Genomic DNA, 16,898 nt, shown 5'->3' with positions numbered 1-16,898 from the left:
TTACCGAAATGGCCGCCGTTTAAATATTATTTTGTTTTTATTCAAATTGGCCCTTGATGCCTCGTTCTTACGCTTCAAATTGCCTTGAACGAGGCATCAAGGTCAAATTTGAATAAAAACAAAAGAATATCCAAATGGAAGCCATTTTGGAAAAAGAGTACATATTCAGCTTTTTCCTCTAAATCTCTCTAGCTGAATTTTAATGTATCGAAAAAGGCAGGTAGGCCTATAGCACACGGCGGCCATGTTATGTCTCGAGGGATTGAAAACTTTCGTTTTTGCGTACCGAATTCGTTCCCAAACACTTCACATCGAGGCTCGGGGTACGAGATCTATTGTCTATGTCTAATACGACCACCGCGAGAATGAGGCCCTTTGGCCCTTAACTTCCAACAGAGGTTATGAACAAGGGTTAAAAGAGTAAGACGGGGCCTACGGTTTATAATCCTTATCGCACACGATTTGAAAGTTTAACCATTTGCGGATGTAATAACAAAGGCAGCAGCACTTTCTCCTTAGTTATTTAAAGACCCTGAGTGTTGGTCCTGAGCTAACCGGTATGCGGTGTTGTAAAGTATAAAAAGAAAACGAAAACAAAAAGAAAACAAATCAGAAGCAATAATGTTAAATGATGTTTCAAGCGGCACAGACAATCGAGTGGCAGCTTAGGCAGCTCAAGTTCGCGTCACTAGAGAACGTGTAAAAATTAATTACTAGTGGGAAGATGACCTTTGAGTGCAAGTGGTATTGGGTTATTGGGTTACTTTGTATGGGAAATAAAATACCGTCGATTATGAAGCCTAAAAAAATGCTCAATTTAACATTCATTCAATAAAATGAATAAAACTGACTCACCTCTGGTGTATTCTTGTGCGTTTTGGTGCTTATTTTATCGTTTCGGGCATTTCGTGAATTTCCCATACAAAGTCTTATAACGCGTTTAAATTCTCAACGGCTGCCTGTAACCCAATACCACTCGCTCTCAAAGGTCATCTTCCCACTTTACTGCGCACCGCGCACCGGTGGCTCAGTTGGTTGAGCATCGGGCTGTCATGCGGGAGGTCGCGGGTTCGAACCCCGGCCGGATCAACACTCAGGATCTTAAAACAACTGAGGCTGTCTTTGTAATTTCATCTGCATCTGACTTTCAAGTCTTCTCGGATAAGGACTGTAAACCGTAGGCTCCGTCTCACAAATACCTTCTATGTTCATAAGTTACCTGTGGGACGTTAAAGAACCCACACACTATTCGATAAGAGTAGGGGATGTAGTCCCCGGTGTTGTGGCTGTCCTGTTCTCTCCAGCGGAAGTGGCCGGCTTGGCGTGATGTCTCTAAAAAGGCTTACAGTGTATGAGGCCACCTAAGCAGAAACAGCCATAAGCCAAAAAGGGACTTTGCTGAGTTCTGGAACATGTAGATGTAAAAAATGTAAATGCAGTCAACCGACAAATGCGTTTTTCGCTACTGTCAATCAAATGTTCGGCGGCTCGGAAGCTCCCGACTACTGTTGAGCGTGCAGTAATCAAATCAAATCGTTGAGCACAGTTCAGACAATATAATCGGAAGCTGGGAGGAGCCGTCGAACATTTGATTGACGGTAGCGAAAACGCATTTGTCGATTGAACTTTGAATTTTTGAGTCCGCATGTTATTGAAAGGCGCAGTAATTATTACACGCTCTCTTGTCGCGCGAACTTGGGCTACTCGTTTGTGCCCCCCTGCCACCATAGGCAGAGCTTTTTCAGAGAGTCAGTGTTGAGCTGAGAAGCTGGGCACAACTACGTCAAGTATAGCTTAATAATCTATCCGCAAGCACCAGAAAGTTAAGATGGCGGCTTGATATGTTGGAAGTGTGACATAGTTATTTCTCGGTTTTTTGGATCGGAAGACGCATAAAATGCAAAGAAAACTCGTTAAAAATGAAAGCCCGGTGGTTGAACACGCTTTTCGTCGAAAGCAATTGACAAGGAGATCCCATGCGGCATTTACTTGGATTTTTGTGAACATTTTACTCGCGGCAGCTTTCTTTGGCGAGTTGTAAGTAACAGAATTTGAAAGATTTTTGTTGTTTGAATCAACGCATGTCATGGTAGACTTAAAACACCGCGAAGGAGTTGATTCATTACTTACTACTGCCAATTACATGTACATGGCCAGTAAGGGTGAAATTTCTCTCATTCCTTTTTTTTATCGTTCGCAAGAATCAAAGCTCGCGTACAGTGTATATATTCCGGCGTCCGGCGCTGAACGTTTAATTGAACAGTTGCATCATTTAGCACCTCACGTTCAATGTTGGTTGACCAACATTTGTTACTACCTTTAGCTGCACTTTAACTTGATTTTTTCGTCCTTAATTTCTTTCTTCCCTTATCTGCACTTCCAACATTTTTTTGCTCGATTTAATACCATGGTCGGCCAACCATGTTTATTTGTCCATTCACATGTCACTGAATCAGTACCATAGTCAACTTGTACCCACTCAATTCTAGCCTGCGTGGCAGGCGGTTTAATGAATTTTGAGGCCCTGTTTAAACAGTTTCAACATTTGACCAACATTCATTCAACAAAAGTTGAACGGATGTTGGGCAAATGTTGGACGCATTTAAACAAAGTTGTGCGGAGGCCGTTCAAATGGTTCCAACATTGCGCCAACAAAAGAACCATCACTTTTGCGAAATTTGATTGCAAGGAACTGAGAACTATGTAGAAACCAGACTCTCTCGTCCAGATAAACTACACCACATTGACTTTTGCGGCCTGATGGGAGCATGCGTGTGTTCTACAATATTGTTGAACAGAGTGTTCAAGTGGCTTTGAACAACACTATTCAACATCTTCAAGAACAAAGGAAAAGTTGAATCCATGTTGAATGAAAATTTAAACAGATTTAAACGTGATTCAACTCACTGTCAACAAGCTTTCAACATTTTTTACGCTTTCAACAATGTTGGGCGACCTGTTCAAACGCACCCAACATTTGGTTCAACAAAGTGTTGAGTGCATGTTGAAGCAAATGTTGAAACCGTTTAAAGAGGCATTCAGATGCTTGTTTCCACCAGGGTTGACTTTTGAGTGATCGGTTGAATGTAATAGATGTATGAAATTTACCGGGACTAAAGTCAAAAGAGAAAGCGAAGAGGGAGACGGCAAGGAGAAGGAGCGAGAAACCGCCTGCAATCAACCTCACAAGATTTTCGAGGAATAAAGTGACAATTTTACGTGTCAACTGGTGGCGTCCTAGGGCGTTTGACTGGTCAATGGGCAGGGGCAGATCCAGGGGGGAGGGGGGGGGGAGTGAATATGGTGGCACGCCACCCCCCGTTTTGGTTCCTTTTTTTCCGATTTGTCTGCTCTTTTTTTCGAAACCCAGTGGAAACAGGCATCTAAAATCAACCTAAACTGCCTAGTGCTATGCAGGCTAACTCGATTCGTGCGCAACTCTTGCGCAATTTGTACCCTAATTTCAGTCTTTTCATACCAATCAAACAATTGAAGATTCAATAAAACTAAAGATCAAAGATTTGGGATCCTTTGGATGGTGCATACAATGGACAATGACCATTGGCTGGTTCAGAACCAGGAAGTCTACAAACTGTGCACACTTCTTCCTGAAAACAATTGTAAGTTGTGGCCTTATAGCGTGATCCTCAAAATTAATAGACCACTAGATCAATTGTGTGTATTTTGAGAACCAGTCAGTGAGTCATAAGATTACTTTTGGTGCTGATCCAGTGGTATTGGCATGAGAATTATCGTAAGCAGTCCATTATGTGTCCTAACCTTAAATTAAAGAAATGTTATTACATGTATATTAAATGCAATATGGAAATTGTTTCATTTTCAGGATATTTGGTTCTGTAGCTGATTATTTTGAAATTCAACATCCTTTGATGTGGTTCGGTGGTAAGTTGAAATTAAATGTCAAATGTATTTTGTCTTTGATAGAGGTATTCGTAATCAAGGGGATCCTGAAAAGATTCACTACTGTACCCAAGTTCAGTAGTGAAATACAGTGTGATAATAATATCATTATTGTAAATAAAGTACTATAGATGAAGAGGAAACCATACATGTGATTAGAAAATAAATAAATAAATAAATAAATAAATGGAAGACTAAGAATATTTTGAAATTTCTAACTTTAATTAATAAGTTACACAGAATGGTTTTAAAGGCAGAATCGTAAAATAAAATGTACATGTACTTAACAGGAAGCACATTTTAGAACCAAGAGAAAAACGAGGAAGAAAGAATATGCATGTACACTGCACCATTTATGAAACTAGTACCCAGTTAATGATATAGGTAAACCATAGGTAAACCAAAATGTCTGTTAAATATTTGTGCCTTACTTGGCCCCCGTAGGCACTTTTAAAATTGGGAGCAGTTTCAATACGCATCAAAGCTTCAGGGGTGGAAGCTGAATAATGAATAACGAGTATAAATAAAAAATGAATAATGAATAATTGGGTCTGAAAATGCCGGAATAATGAATAACGCAGTTAATGTGCCAGTGGAATAATGAATAACAACAATGAATAATGAATGACGTACAAAAATTTAAAGAGGATAATGAATAATTCGAACAAAACACACAAAGAATAATGAATAATCGAGGTCCAATTATTCAGCTTCCACCCCCGAAAAGCTGGTCCACTAACTTGTATTTTATTAATCACTCACCCCATAATTTATCTCTTTGACGCCTGAACTGGGCCAAAACCAGCCAGACTTAGTATTTTACTCTGTCTAATGCCAGACGATTTTACTGGTCATTGGGGAACCCCCTGGAGTCAGTGGGTTTTAATCACTCACAGTCCCCATTAATGTGCAGTTCTGGAGCATTGGGACTTTTTTGAGAAGAGAAGTCAATGTTTAGACCAAGAGACAATTAACCCATTCATCCCTGACGTGACTCCCATTAATGAGTAAAATCATCTGGCGTAAGACAGAGTAAAATCTATTTAAGGTGGCTCAAAAAAGTGTCAGCAATTGAAAGAAACGTTCTTATTTCAACGATTGACACTACAACACTTTGTCACTTAACAGGAATGTTATCATACCTTATCAAACACCAATTATTGCTTTAAAAGAGATTTGTTCAGTTTTGTGATGTAAAAAGTTACCATGCAATGGGAAAGCCTTGCAAAAACACCCCATATTTTGACTTTAGCTGCTCATATCTCAAAAACGAACTCAGTGACCCCCATTTTTTATTTCTGAAATGTAATCAGCATGTCAGAATGAAACTTTTTGCATAGTTTTAAAAAGTTCTGTGGAGCGGATTCAGAGCTACCTTAAATAATTGAAAATTTAAGGTAGCTCTGAATCGGCTCCACAGAATGTTTTAAAACTTTGCTGCTCTAGAGTTTCATCTTGGCCTGCTGATCTCTTTTGTGCAATAGAAAATTGGGGTCACCAAGTTCGTTTTTCAGATATGAGCAACTAAAGCCAAAATTTAGGCTGTTTTTACAAGGCTTTCCTGTTGCCGAAGTAACTTTTTACGTCACAAAAATGACTGCATCTTGTTCAACAATAATTGATGCTTCACATGGTACCGCAACATTGCTGTTATGTGATAAAGTGTTGTAGTGTCAATCCTTCTAATGACAAGGTCTCTTGAAAGTGTTGAAACTGGTTTGAGCTACCTTAAAGCCTCATTCTCAGTACTGAAAGGGCTAATCACTTTTTAAAATTTTATCAACTTTGGCTAGTCCCTTTTCCTTGTCTACAGTCCTTGTCTAACTGAGAACAAGACTGGAGACTTTTAATACAGTGCATTTGTAACTAAAATGTGGCATTGTAGATACTCTGTAATCTTAATTCTTTCTCAGTGTTCCTTCTTGCCATGTGGTTCACATTTTGTTTTGCTGTTGACTTGTACCATTACATGAGACCTGTACTTGGGCAAAACAGTGTTTTGCTCTCTCAAGAACAAAGGAAGCTTCTTGGTATCAGACCAACAGGTAAATAATAAACTTATCATACCTGGGGGATAAATATAATAGTGATACTCACCGTTACGTCACCAATTGTCATTAATGTGCCAACCAGAGATCTATTGGTTGTCGAAACAAACTAAGGACGCTTTCCTTTTGTCAGAACTGGCCGGCCAGACCCGGCAGTTTGCAAGGAAAAGGCAACAATTTGAAGGAACACTTGCATGATAATCCCTCGTATTCTGCTGCAGGAGTATATATCATCCTCGATGTGTGTTAATTTGAAAGCGTTGTAGAGTTAGTCCTTCCAAATGTCCGGTCTGGTCGGTTAGTTCTGTGAAATGGAAAGCGTCCTAAGGTTCCTTTATTCTGTGGTTGGCAAAATTGAAATATGAAAAGAATTGTTTATAAACAGTGAATATCGTTATAGTGCATCTTATTATAATACTCAACAGAACATCATGTCTGTGATTGGTCAATGACGAATGCATAAATACAATGTAGGTTAAGGAGTGCAATAAAGGTTATAGAGTGCAATTTGAAAGTTGCTATGGAAACAGCGATGAAGTATCTTTGTTAAGTATAATAGTAAATAAAACAATCGTATAAACTTGCGTGTGTACATGAATTCGTCATTTATGGTCTCTTGTGGTGTTTCGAAAGTTCTCAAACTTTCATCTTGTGCCCAAAATCACGAAATGATCTCGCGTTCATACGATTTCCAATACAACATTATTTACCATCATCTTTGCCGGGCTAAGGAAACAAAATGATTAGGACAAACACAACAGATTCAAGGGCACATTGTAATATGATCCCTGCCCTGTGCATGTCTTCCCCGCCAAATCTAACTGACTTCATGTGCCAGGACACAATGTTCAATAGAGAATCTCGACACCATTTATTTTGAATTTGGCCCACCATCGGATGAAAAATTACATCAAAACTTTAACTCGTTCACGAATCTACAGATTCGGGATTCAAGCTTGCTCCAGTTGATACCCCAACTTCTTCTGGTCGATCTGTTTCGCCTACCATCATCACAACTTCGTCACCATCCATTGGGATATCCACAAGCCTCACCAGCACACCTCCAAGACTGGCTGGAACGCCTCCAAGGGTAAGCAAACTTTACTGGAATCTTTGTTTCCAATTTTGCTGTAAAGCGGCCTTTACGCGACAAACTATACTTGGCAAACTCGTATTAGCAAACTCACGTTTGCCAATCGTTCACGCGTCAGATACGAGTTTACCAACACGAAAAAGTTGGTGAAAAGTTGGCGAGAATAGAGAGAAGTTCTATTTGTCGCCAACAGTTTGCCAACATGTTTGACAACTGTTGTTGTGTCTTTCACGTTGGCAACTTGAGTTTGCCACCTTTAGTTTGTCGTGAAGGCCGCTTAAATGGGCACTGTCATGCTAAATTTTCTGTTTTTAGGTCAAAACTGGGTAAAAATCTAAATTAGTATTTAAGCTCAAACGGACAACATTCTTGACAGCCATTGAGAAGATGTGAAATGTATTTATGGTACAAAGAACTATCCGTATTTAAAGGGGCTAGGTCACGCAATTTTAGGCAATTTCAGCATTGATCAAATGGTCATACAATTAACTGAAATAACAAAATAACGGCTGAAAACTATAGAAGAACTCAAACAAAACACAGGAAAGCTAAGAAGGGACAAGGATGGACAAAACTGGGGAGGATTGAAATGGATTGCATTTGGGTAAATTTGAAAAACGTCGGGCCACCTTTTTTCAAATAGATATCAGTTTATGTCAAAATGTCATTTTAAACAGCTGAAAAATCATTGTCAGTTGTTACGTGGCTCTGATTTTGCAAATGAAAGACTCTTGCTCTGCCAATTTGATATTTAGAGCTCATAACTAACAAAATTAAACAAAATTACCTAAAACAGCGTGACCTAGCCCCTTTAATTTTTGGCGACTTTAATTTCTGAAGACATCGTCTCCAAACTTGAAAAAGCTGGTCAGTTTTTTCAAGCTTCAATCCATTTCCATCCTCTCCATCCTTGGGTGCAAACAACAAAGAATAGCTTCAGTGCACTTCAATGGTTACTAGCAACAAATTGACTACAGCATTATTTTTTGGTCCTCGTAGATGCAAAGACGTCTTTTAGTGTTTTGAAGTTTGACGAAAATAGCGTTACACTGCCCTCTTTAAGCTTTCTGAGTTTGATAGCTTTGAGTGGTTTGCCTGCTTTTCTTAACTTAATGAATCCTAGGAGTGAGACATGTATTTTACTCTGTCTAACTCCAGACGATTTTACTCGTCAGTAGGTGATTGTTAAGCAGTTAATGGGTTAACAACCTCAGTCTCCATCCCCTCCAAAACTACTTATATGTCCCCTTTAAAAAATTTCCGACAGTGACCACCATGAAGATATTTTACATTTGTTGATGGCGACTCAGGGATACTTGGAAAAATTCCGAGTACTCCTTTGTAGGAGTCCAACTTACGACTTTCCGATTTCAAGTTCGGATGCTACAGTACCGCTCAAAAGTAAGTTACCACCCTCGCACGCGACGCGAATCGCGTCGCTCGTCATAGGAATCGCGTCGCGCGCTACAGGAATCGCTTCGCGCGGGACGGTTAAAAAATCTGTAAGTGTAGTGGCTTGACGCTCGGGCGCGATTTTAATTGACTTTTTGTTTCATATTTTACCATGGAAGGTGCTTGCGAAAGGCCAATTTTCGAAAAAAACATGCCTATAATAAATTGCAGTACCTTCGTATATACCACGTAGACGAGTGTCCTGTGGGTCAGTGGTAGAGTGTCCTAACTAGTAATTGGAAGGTCGTAGGTTCGACTCAGGACTATGTAATGTAATGTGATGTAATGGTGACGAATTTATATGGCGCATTTTCTATTTACATATGCAAATGTGCTTTACAAGTAATCAGTGGGGGGTGCAGGGTGGCGCAGTGTTGAGAGTACTCGCCTCCCATCAATGTGGCCTGGGTTAAATTCCCAGAATCTGCGTCTTACGTGGGTTGAGTTTGTTGGTTCTCTACTCTGCACCGAGAGATTTTCTCGGGGTACTCCGGTTTCCCCTATCCTCAAAAACCAACATATTTGACTTGCATTATTCGTTAAATTCAGTTTACAGTGTCCCCAATTAGTGCTCCAGCACTAGAACGACTAGACACTTAAATAAATGTCCTTTCCTTTCCTTTTCAATCTATGAGTGAGATCTGCACTAACAGCGGTAAACAAGATTTCGTCATTTCATTCATCCGGGGTTCGTAATCATGTCTAATTCTTTCAGTACGGTGGCTACGATGTTTATTTTAAATCATCTTGTTTGAGTCAAGCAATAACTCACCGAGAACTGCAGTCACTTGAATGACTGCTTTGGAAAAAAAAACACCATTTTTATTATTGACTCGTTGTGTTTCAGTCAAACAACAATTCACCGAGAACTCCTATCGCTGGTACCCCATCATTTTATCATGAAACAGTATCAAGTCCGGATTCCAGGTTTGTCTGAATCTCAGTCAGTCTTTCTCATTAATTACTAATGCTGCCTCATTTTCAAAGTGAGGCCAACAGCGACTTGCTGTGATTAGATTGACCTTACGTACCATTTAAGTGAAGGACTCTACATGATCAAGAGGTCTGTATACCTCTTACTAACCGAGTTGGAGGTCCGTACTGTAAGATATGGACCGAATTTTTCGCGCGCGGGCCATAAATCAACGGGGAAAAATCGAGGATCCGAAACTTTCGGTGCGAACCGAGAAAACTAGGTTAGTAAGATATTTATGATATCTCCGTGGTAATCAAGCGCACGGAAAAGGAAACTAGTTGATTTCAAGCGGAAGGTTCAACTGCCACAGATGATTGGCATGCGTCGAAATCCGAAAAACGAATAAATCTTCTTGGCTTTTTGAAATAGTTGCTTGAAAGATTCAAACAGTTTTACATGTTTATGTAACATGAACGACAGAAAAAAAACTTGCTAGAGAATGTTTTATCTAAATTTCAAATTTAGCGGGTCGTATAGCGATATTTCTTGTTTACAAACATTGACGTCACATTTCTTTTGATATTCAAATTTGCCAACCACAGAACAAAAGAAGTCACTGTTTCAACAGCCAATTAGGTTCTGGTTGGCAGTATTAATAACAATGGGTGACGTCACGAGAAACATCGCTATTGTAGAATACGGCCGGCTATTTTAGCCAATAACAGCGCGCGTACTATCTGAGAGCTAATAAAATAAATTATTGCAAGCCACAAAGGAAGCATTGTAGATTCCCATATAGATCTCCCGAATAATGTGCAGGTGATTTAGCAGGTTAAACGAGTTCTCCCATTGTAAGAATCCTTAACAGTAGGGAGTCAATGAAAACTTAGCGCTATCGCAAGTATTTCGCGGTTTTTCCGTCTTGTTCACCTTGCACAGTGCGGGCGAACTATCCTGAAAATGGATGGGAACGAACGAACGAACGGTTTTAAAGTAAAAGACGGCAAATAAATGGTTCATTTTTGTATGCAAACTTAAAATTTGGTGATTTCACGTTGTTTTGTGGAGTACGACAAAGAAATGCACGGAAATTCGTGCTGCACGTGCAGCACGAGTATTTTTCCTTTTTTAACCAATAATTTATAAGCAGTTGTTTAGAAAAACTTATAACTAAGAAAGAAAAACATCTGAAACTGACTAGATTTTTATTTCCACGACGTTTCGAAGTCATCGTAACTCCATTATCAAGTGATAAATAAATACAAGTACTAGAGTTTAAATAGATGGAAAGCATAATTTGCATACTAGGTGTTGTAAAGAATGTTATACAAATAAGTTTGCCTTGATTGAGTCACTTTGGACATTTAGAGAAGGTGGCAAGTCCCTAATGTATAGCTTTTCATAAAGTCTTAAGAAAATGTAAGACTAAATATGACTGTTTAATTTATGAGTTCAAAAATCTTGGGGTCCTCCTAGACGACACTCTATCTTGGAAGGACCACATAGAATATATTGGTAACAAGATCTCGTCAAGATTAGGTGTTCTGCGTCGAGCGCGTAAGGTTCTCCCTAAGCCAACTTGCCTAATGCTCTACAATACTATAGTCTTGCCATTATTCGATTACTGTTCGCCTGTCTGGGACAGTTGTGGGGCTGGGAGCAAAGATTACCTAGATTAGCTAAATAGACGTGCCGCATGTATCATTGAAGGTCGATCAATCGGGGCTGAGGAGTTAACATCAACACTTGCCTGGCCCAACCTACAAGCGCGCAGAAATTATCTCAAATGCCTTTTAGTCCATAAATGTCTTCACGGAATAGCGCCTTCGTACTTACTTTCAGAGTTTAGGCACGCGCACTTTTTCCATGGCTATAACATCAGAAGTCGTGATTTGCTGCGCTCTCCCTTCGCAAAAACTGCTAAGTATCAGGGAAGCTTCAGAATAAATGGCGCTCGAACTTACAACACCATTCCGAGAAACATTAGGCAAGTAGAGACGTTCAGCGAATTTAAAATCAAACTAAAGCACCATCTTAAACAGTAACACTTGCGGTACATGCTGCATTTATAACTTAATTATTTGTCTAGTTTTTAATGTCTTGTGTCTTTGTTTTGTGCTGTGTCAGGGCTCCATTTAAACTAGCTCTGCTAAATTGGATGCCCCTGGATAAATATTGAATTAAATTAAAAAAATAAAAAATAAAAAAATGTGTTAATTGGACTCACTAGCCTCGCTCTCAAGTAACAATTCTTTTGTATTTTGTCCATGTAAACAAGGCTAGTGAGTCTAATTAGAACATAGTCAAAAAATATTTTTTGGCCGCTATTTGTGCATTCGGTCTATTGCCGTAGCCATCGACCTTGCTTAAACTCCCTATTGCAAAACGCCCTCAATAAATTGAATATATCAGAGATCTGTCAATGGATACTAATTATCTGAGCGGGAGTTTGTATTAAGAGTTAATGTTACTGTGAAATGACTTATCAACGCCAGTTTATTTGCAGAAAAGTACATGTAACTCAAATAGTATCTGCTGATTGGTCATAACTTTGATGAACAATTGATTAATTTTTCAATAGCCTGTTTGATTCTTCCCGACTACTTTTTGATAATTACAGTGAAAGTGCTACTACGATCAAAAATCACGTGTCGTTTTTCTTCACATTTCGAAAGTTCTTGGTGCTGAAAAATGTTGACGGTTTCGTCTTTTTTTTGCTCACTAATTCCTAGAACTTTTACCCTGGTCGTACGGATAGGTTTTAAGTAAAGGCCTTTGACATGTCTAGTTTCTAGTCCCCCCTCCAGGAGCTCAATCACTATATTTTGCATTTTCCCCTGATTTACATTTTTTGGTCGGTAAAATTACATTTTACATCAATTAACTAACACTTCAGAAGAGACATCCTGCTGCTTTAATTTCACAGATTTCAAAATCCTGATCTTTTTCTTCGGAAAACTGTTGTAGGCCACCTTAAATGAAAAGAGTAGATTTAAAAATAAACAGTCTTCCTCTTGAAATTACTTTTAAAAATCTCGCCTTTTGAGCATTCAACCCAAGTACTTTCGAAATGTGAAGAAAAACAAGAGCTGATTTGTTCATCATAGTAGCACTTTTGTGTACAAAATCCCCCCCCCCCCCTCCCAGGGGGAGAAAAGAAGGGGCTCTCTCGAAAATGGTTTTGAAAGAAAAGAGTTATACTTGGCAATTCCAGTATGCAATATCATTTTGAGACCTTTTTGCCTTTCAGGTCATGGCATTCATCACCTGGCAGGTCACCGTGTAAGTCTCAAGTTTTACCATTATGGTCACCTCATTGACCAAATACCTACAATCCTGCTGCAATCGATACGTTTGGTCCTTGAAAGTTCTTTTTTGAAATAATATTAGTGAGCTGGGATGGCGCAGTGGTGAGAGTACAATCATCACTCGCCTCTCTCTCGTTCCCAGATCCCATTGTTCTCTTAGCCGGCGGGGCCTTCTCACGAGAAAACGAAGGGCTCTAGCTTGCGAACAATCAAATCTTGAACCAGAAGTATAAATAAACCTTTTCGCAGATACGGCGGCCATTTTGATATCTATTGTTTCAAGTATCTATTATGGGATGCCCAGGGGGCAAATACATATTAATTTGTTCCCTGAGCATCCCATAATGTCTTTCGAAACAATAGAAATCAAAGGGCGGCTGTATCTGCAAAAGGGTTTATAGGGAGTTTAAGAAACCACGACGGCTACGGGGACGAAAACGTCGCTTCAAAATATACATTTGAGCTATTCTACGTATTTCCGGATTATTCAATCTTGTTTATATTATACAATATGTGCGAAGTATCCTATAACTGGATTGGTACGGACGGATTTGAAGTAAAGAGCAAGACTGAAAGATTCACTGTAGTTTGTCCACGTTGTCCTCAAAACCTCAAATTTGGTAATTTGACGAGTACAGGAGAGAAATATTTTAAAATGCGTGCCGCACGTGCAGTGGTTCTTTCAACCAATAATATTATTTCTTTTTGGCATTGTCGTTTTTTAAACTCCCTTATTGCCGATGTGGTGCGGCTGGTCGGTAAAATGACCAGTTTCTTTGTTTAGAACTACGATATTACTTATTTTTTCTTTCTCTTCGACACGAAGGGACATATTCCCTAAGTTGAGGCCACTTATAGCTTCATATAAAGACTCTTCGAATGCAACGCTTCAGAGCAACGCCATGTTTAGTACTACTGACGACTCATATATGAACTTTTTAAGACCAAGAATCGGGGACTGTCTCAAGAGCCCTTCGTTTTCTCGTGTAAAGGCTACTCCATTCTTTGAATTGGAGAAAATACACCAGTTTCCAATTACACGATGGAACTGAACGGCGCTTAAGTTAGGAGAGAGAGAAAAAAAATGTTCAGGCTTTCTTGTGGTGCTGTGAATAAATGTATTAAATTAAAAAAAACTAAACATGCGCAAAGCACGCCAAAATATTATTTTTGCTTATTAAATATGCAGACTTTATGCTTTTTTGTGGAACGGTTAGTTTTTCTCATTTGCATTGCAATGTAATCTAGCATGTATGTGAGGCAATTTCGGGCTATTTTGCAGTTTTAACCCGAAATTGCCTCGCACCCTCGTTAGATTACATTGTAATGCAAATGAGAAAAACTAACCGTTAAAAGGGCTATTGCCGCTGTTGTTTATTTTATTCAATATATGGTTTTCGCCTGACGTCACAGCAGCCATGTTGGTGCACAGAACAATAGAGAAAAAAGTCTTTCGAAATTTGACTCTATTATGGGCCATAATATGCAATTATTTTGTGCACGTTTTCATCACGTGATTGAAAACCATGTATTGAAGTTTCTTTATTAGCATTCGCCTGCTTTAGAGCGATGTTCAATTGAGTGTCGTAAAACCAAAACTAAAGTAATTACTTTAGCCAATCAGAAATGACGGAGACAATCCGGTAAACCAATCAACCGACACAAAGCGCGGGAAAATGTGCCCGCGCGAGCCACAATTGGTTTTGGTTTCACTTCTGATTGGTCGAAAAAGTGGCGCGAGAACTTTGAACCAATCACTGAGTGAACTAATCATAAACAAAAGCAATTTGCTAATTACTTTCGACACTCAATAGCCCATTTCCGAGTTGTTGCATGCCTCAGTTTCAAAGCGAGTCCTGGTGCACAACCATTCAAATGGAAATAAGTTGTGTATTCTTATGCAAATCAAACTCATTTCCCTTACAATAGTTGAGCACCAAGACTCACTTCGACACCGAAACAAACAGCAACTCGGAAATGGCCCACTCTAATGTCGTGTGAGCAAGGTGCCCATAACAGTGTTGCTGATTACGTAGGACCACACTGGTGATGATGTTGCGTGGAATTTGATACTGATTTTTGTGAAGCCTCTGTGTTACTTTTTCTTTGCTTCCATTTTAGTTCCATCCAATGATTGCATGACCGATTTAAACTCACTAACACAGTACTTCAGAGAGCAAGAAGAGGAACAGGAGAGATTGCAAAGAGGTAAGGTACAGGATATGTTTGAGAGGCGTGGCTCGTTGATCAGATTAGCCACACACTATTCGCAAAGAATAGGGCATGGAGTTCCAGTGTTGTGGAAAGGAAAGGAACTTTATTTAAGTGTCTAGTCGTTGTAACCCTCAGTCCTTTGTGGTGTATCATGGTTGGGAGGGTAAGAGCACTAATTTGGGACACTGTAAACTGAAATTAACAATTAACACAAATCAAGTCAAATGTTGGCCGTGGAGCACTTATATTTCGCTCATTAGACCATTTTCATAAGTTGGACATATAAAATATTATTTGCATGCTTTTAGCCTCTCTGCGATGGGCAAAATTCAAAAGAATATGTATAAAACAAAATGGGGCTCGTAGGTCGAATAAACACAAATACTACGTTTGTAGTTTAAAAAAGCAATAAATAAATCGGGCACTTTATGAAAGTGGTCTGTATTGGACCGTTTCGAATTCGTACTGCGGGTCCAAGTCGACTAGGGCACTGTAACCATTCTTCGAATTTTAACCTTAACCTAACTGATAAAAACTGCATGAACTAGTATTCGTGAACTAGATTGCTGTCATCTGTGGATGACATCCGTAGTTGTTTAATTCTTGTTTTCTTGTTTTCAATTCCTCTGCAGTCTCGACGCCCGATGCTGTTTCTCTTGGGAGAGGGCAGGCACATTGGTCAGGCTACCGATACGATTATACACCACCGTTAAATGTGTACAGGATAGCAAGAAGGTAATGTAAAGAATTTTACACTGGCTAGTTGTGGTCAGGAGAAGATAGAGACACTGGTGTGCCAATGATGTCCAGCATCGTGAAAGCCCGCAGTCCATGCTTGGATGACATTCGGACTCCCAAAGAGGCTGGAAGTCGAGCCTAGGGGAGTACGAGGATATGGCCAGGATTTTTGTTTTCATACAAAGTCGCTTTTTTTCTCTCAACAATCGCTTCTACAAAACGTTATATAAACCCAGTGGGCCGCTACGAAATGTTATCCAGTAATTGCGACTCAAGCAGAGCGCTGCCTTTAATTTTTTGCTATCGTCGAATGTCCCTGCTTCATCTGCCAACGTCTTCGCAAACATACCTCCATTTCATGTCCGTTGGCCGGGGCATGGCGTCTACCACTATTTAACCCCTATGCTTCTATCGCCTTCTTTTCTCTCCACATTTCCATACCACGTACCTCATGTCTTGATTGTTTATACCTCCTACCCCGTATCTTTCTTTTTCTCCATAACACCAATCTCGTAATTATCCTTCTTTCTCTCCCCACATCCCACCCCATATCTTTCTTCTGCTTATAGAAAACCACACCATATCCTTCTATCCCTCCCACAACCCAACCCATATATTTTTCTCCCAACCTCCCAACTATCCACCCCATATTTTTCTTTCTGTTTTCCAACCACCCACTCAATGTTTCTTTTTCTTCCAGCCACCCACCCTCCCCCCCATATTTTTTCTCCCAACCACCTGCCTCATATCTTTTATTTTGTTTTCTCCCCACAACCACCCCATATTAATTCCCATATTGGTACTCGATAAGTTCAAGGGTCTTATTTGCTTCGTCTAATTACAGCTCTAACAACATGGGTAACAAACTATTCCTTAATTTTGGCGCGAAAGTTCAGCGTTAATTTATAATTTCATATGTGTAATTACGATGTTGCCATGGCAACTTTCCTACAGTGCCAAAATAGCCTCCAGGCTTGAAAAACCTCCACGTCTTATGAACGTGATTGTCGCCCATGATATTAATATCTAATCAAATGGTACACTCGTGAAGTTAGGGAATAATTTCACTTGCGTTTTGTCTAAAATCAATTTTTTTTTACTCGCCTAAAGACTCGGGAAATTATTTGATTTCGGACAAAACGCGCGTGAAATTATTCCCTAATTTCACTCGTCACCTTTATCGAAATCTCGTTCCAGGTCTCCCGACT

General features: G+C 39.6%; 1 protein-coding gene across 1 annotated transcript in view; it reads left to right on the top strand.

Annotated features, from left to right (window-relative positions):
- Positions 1-1,809: 1,809 nt before the first annotated feature.
- Positions 1,810-16,898, top strand: part of LOC138058315 (transmembrane protein 209-like) — a 27,142-nt gene continuing 12,053 nt past the window's right edge. Inside the window, exons 1-9 of the mRNA XM_068904248.1 lie at positions 1,810-2,037; positions 3,845-3,903; positions 5,835-5,966; positions 6,911-7,059; positions 9,362-9,441; positions 12,681-12,712; positions 14,860-14,946; positions 15,585-15,687; positions 16,888-16,898. The exon at positions 16,888-16,898 is cut by the window's right edge and continues 56 nt beyond it. Coding sequence (XP_068760349.1) covers positions 1,898-2,037; positions 3,845-3,903; positions 5,835-5,966; positions 6,911-7,059; positions 9,362-9,441; positions 12,681-12,712; positions 14,860-14,946; positions 15,585-15,687; positions 16,888-16,898 — 793 coding nt within the window. The 5' untranslated portion in view covers positions 1,810-1,897. The remainder of the gene's footprint in view (positions 2,038-3,844; positions 3,904-5,834; positions 5,967-6,910; positions 7,060-9,361; positions 9,442-12,680; positions 12,713-14,859; positions 14,947-15,584; positions 15,688-16,887) is intronic.

The sequence above is a fragment of the Montipora capricornis genome, chromosome 7, assembly GCF_036669925.1.
Source record: "Montipora capricornis isolate CH-2021 chromosome 7, ASM3666992v2, whole genome shotgun sequence".
NCBI classification, from domain to species: domain Eukaryota; kingdom Metazoa; phylum Cnidaria; class Anthozoa; order Scleractinia; family Acroporidae; genus Montipora; species Montipora capricornis.
Note: the sequence above shows the minus strand (reverse complement) of the source record. Positions and strands in the feature narration are given on the sequence as shown.